This window comes from Rhinoraja longicauda, chromosome 21 (genome assembly GCF_053455715.1).
Source record: "Rhinoraja longicauda isolate Sanriku21f chromosome 21, sRhiLon1.1, whole genome shotgun sequence".
In the NCBI taxonomy this organism is placed as follows: Eukaryota; Metazoa; Chordata; class Chondrichthyes; order Rajiformes; family Arhynchobatidae; genus Rhinoraja; species Rhinoraja longicauda.
In genome coordinates, this window is record NC_135973.1 from 10436916 (window position 1) to 10439357 (window position 2442).

The following is a 2442-nucleotide window of genomic DNA, read 5'->3' on the forward strand; positions in this document are numbered from 1 at the left end:
AACTTACGGAATAGTGAAAGGCTTGGACAGAGTGGACATGGAGAGGATGTTTCCACTAGTGGGAGAGTGTAGGTCTAGAGGCCACAGCCTCAGAAAAAAAGGACGTACCATTAGAAAGAAGATAAGGAGGGATTTATTTAATCGGAGGGTGGTGAATCTGAGGAATTAATTGCCACATACGGCTGTGGAGGCTAAATAATTGGGTATTTTTAAAGTGGAAATTGATAGATTCTTGATCAGTACGGGTGTCAAAGGTTATGGGGAGAAGACAGGAGAATGGGGTTGAGAGGGAAAGATAGATCAGCCATGATTGAATGGCGGAGTAGCTGATGGGCCGAATGGCCTAATTCTGCTCCTATAACTTATGAACTTATGTGTAAAAGGCACATGAAGGGATTTTGATGCCACAATGTAGAAATGCTATTGTTTAGGAAGCTTCAGTGTTTGACCCATTTACAATGGGAAAGGTGATCACCACGTAAACAGGCATTTATGATGGCAGAACGCTTTGATGTAGGAATTTCTCCTTCTTGTTTGTAGTTATCTCATGGTATTTAATTGAGTTTACTTTAAAGGTACATGGGAACACAGAAGCAGGCTCTTCGGCCCACCGAGTCTGTGCCGCCCAGCGATCCCCACACACTAACACTATCCTACACACACTTGGGATAATTTACAATTTTACCAAGCCTATTAGCCTCCAAATCTGTCCGTCTTTGGAGTGTGAGGGGAAACCGAAGGTTGTGGATGAAACCCAAGCAGGTCATGGGGAGAAGGTAAAAATTGCGTATAGACAGCGCCCGTGGTGAGGATCGAACCCGGGTCCCCACTGCTGCAATGCGGCAACTCTACCGCCGAGTCAGGATAGGTGAGAGGAACCTAAGGGTATTCTCTGTGATCTCGCCACGGGCACGCGTGACACGTTTCATGGTTCGTATTCCGAAATTTGCGCACGTTTAATAAATCAGCTGCAGCAAACTCCAAAACAATGATGGAAGCGAATGTTTATTGAGCACTCAGCTCTACCAATTACACCAAAGTTCACGAATTACAACTTGTGAAAAAGATCAAAAGGAGAGAGAGAGAGAGAGCAAAGGCAAACGCAATATTTGCATTTAAAGGAAGAATGATTTTATTGGTCGTCATTTTGAGAAAATAGGCAGGTGTGGATTGGAATGATGATCTTGCTGACATCCACAATAGTTGTTTGACTGCATCTTCACCGGTACTTGGAGCTCAATTGGTGTACAAGTTCCTCAAGGAATTTGTCGATGGCACGGTGAGTTGCAGGGCTGAACGTGGGCAGACGAGTGGCCAGGGTGACCACAATGATGTCAGAAAACAGCTGTGAAAGTAAAACAGGACATCGTGAGGTGGTGCTAATATATTCTCAACGCATCTTTTTTTTTTTTTTGCTCGCTTGCACTTTGAGGATCTTTTATGTGCGATGCACGGGCCAAAATATCCCCAGCCTAAACACGTTCAGACTGCGGAAAGTGCACATAAATGAACTTGAAAATGCATTGCTGTTTGTCCGACTCTAACGTCAGGGTGTGTGACACGGTAAGGATATGAAAGGGTTACCTACCTCAAAGTTGTGGGGATCCACAAGCAGTTCATGACCATGTTTAGTGGCCAGCTTCTCCAGGAGTTTGGGCAGGTTGTCCAGGTTTTCAGCCGCCTTCAGCACGGCATTTATTACCTTGGCGCCATGAGCTTTGACCGGGGCATCGGTGGCATGGTAGCCGCTGAAATTCGGGAAGTATGTCTTGGTTTGAGGATGGAGCTCAAACAGCCTTCAAGGAACATGGGAAAGAAAGGCAGAGAAGTAATTTGCAGACGCAGGGAACAATAAATCTCTCCTCGGATTACACTCCATTACTTCCAGACTAGCAATTACATTAGTTTGGAAAAACTGCAACTCCATTCAGAGAGTGGAGCTATTGCACACTTTATTACTAATTGTATCGCTGTTCTTGGGAAATGCAAGAAAAATGTTGACAATCACAAATAATCGATGAAAGAACAGTCAATATCCTGAACGTTTAAGAACATTACCTGGCTAAGGCATCAGCACCCACAGCTTCAGCGTGTGCCTTTACGAGGTCGGCCACATGGTGGATTTCTTGTTTGTCGGCGTCTGAGAGGACCATTGTTGCTGAGTTTTTCTCTCTTGCCGATCTCTCGGTGCTTGCAAGATAGCTCCTGCTCGACGCGCCCTGTATTTATTGCCATCCGAGCCGAGCCGCCTCTCCCCTCCCCTCACCTCCCCATTGGTGGTGGGGACGCACTCACGGTCTATTGGATGAGCTCAAACGTAGTGATGAGGGGCGACACCGAGAGAGAGACAACCACCTGCTTCACTCACAGCTGTTAGCAAAGATATCCCGCTGCACAAGGCACAACCCCTCCGCCCCACACACTTCAATTTGAAACAGTAAG

General features: G+C 46.2%; 1 protein-coding gene across 1 annotated transcript; it reads right to left on the minus strand.

Annotated features, from left to right (window-relative positions):
- Window positions 1-984: 984 nt before the first annotated feature.
- Window positions 985-2212, minus strand: LOC144604239 (hemoglobin subunit alpha-like). The gene is made up of 3 exons (XM_078418457.1): window positions 2059-2212; window positions 1589-1796; window positions 985-1345 (listed from the first exon to the last, which is right to left on the minus strand). Exons 1-3 carry the CDS (start codon window positions 2151-2153, stop codon window positions 1220-1222), a joined length of 429 nt encoding a protein of 142 aa, XP_078274583.1. The 5' UTR covers window positions 2154-2212; the 3' UTR covers window positions 985-1219.
- Window positions 2213-2442: the final 230 nt, after the last annotated feature.

Excerpts from the sequence above, each read along its gene's own strand:
- LOC144604239 (XM_078418457.1), bottom strand. The coding sequence starts at position 2,153 with ATGGTCCTCTCAGACGCCGACAAACAAGAAATCCACCATGTGGCCGAC. Across the intron at positions 1,797-2,058 it reads GGTGCTGATGCCTTAGCCAG|GCTGTTTGAGCTCCATCCTC; the intron begins GTAATGTTCTTA and ends TGTTCCTTGAAG. Across the intron at positions 1,346-1,588 it reads TGGATCCCCACAACTTTGAG|CTGTTTTCTGACATCATTGT; the intron begins GTAGGTAACCCT and ends TTACTTTCACAG.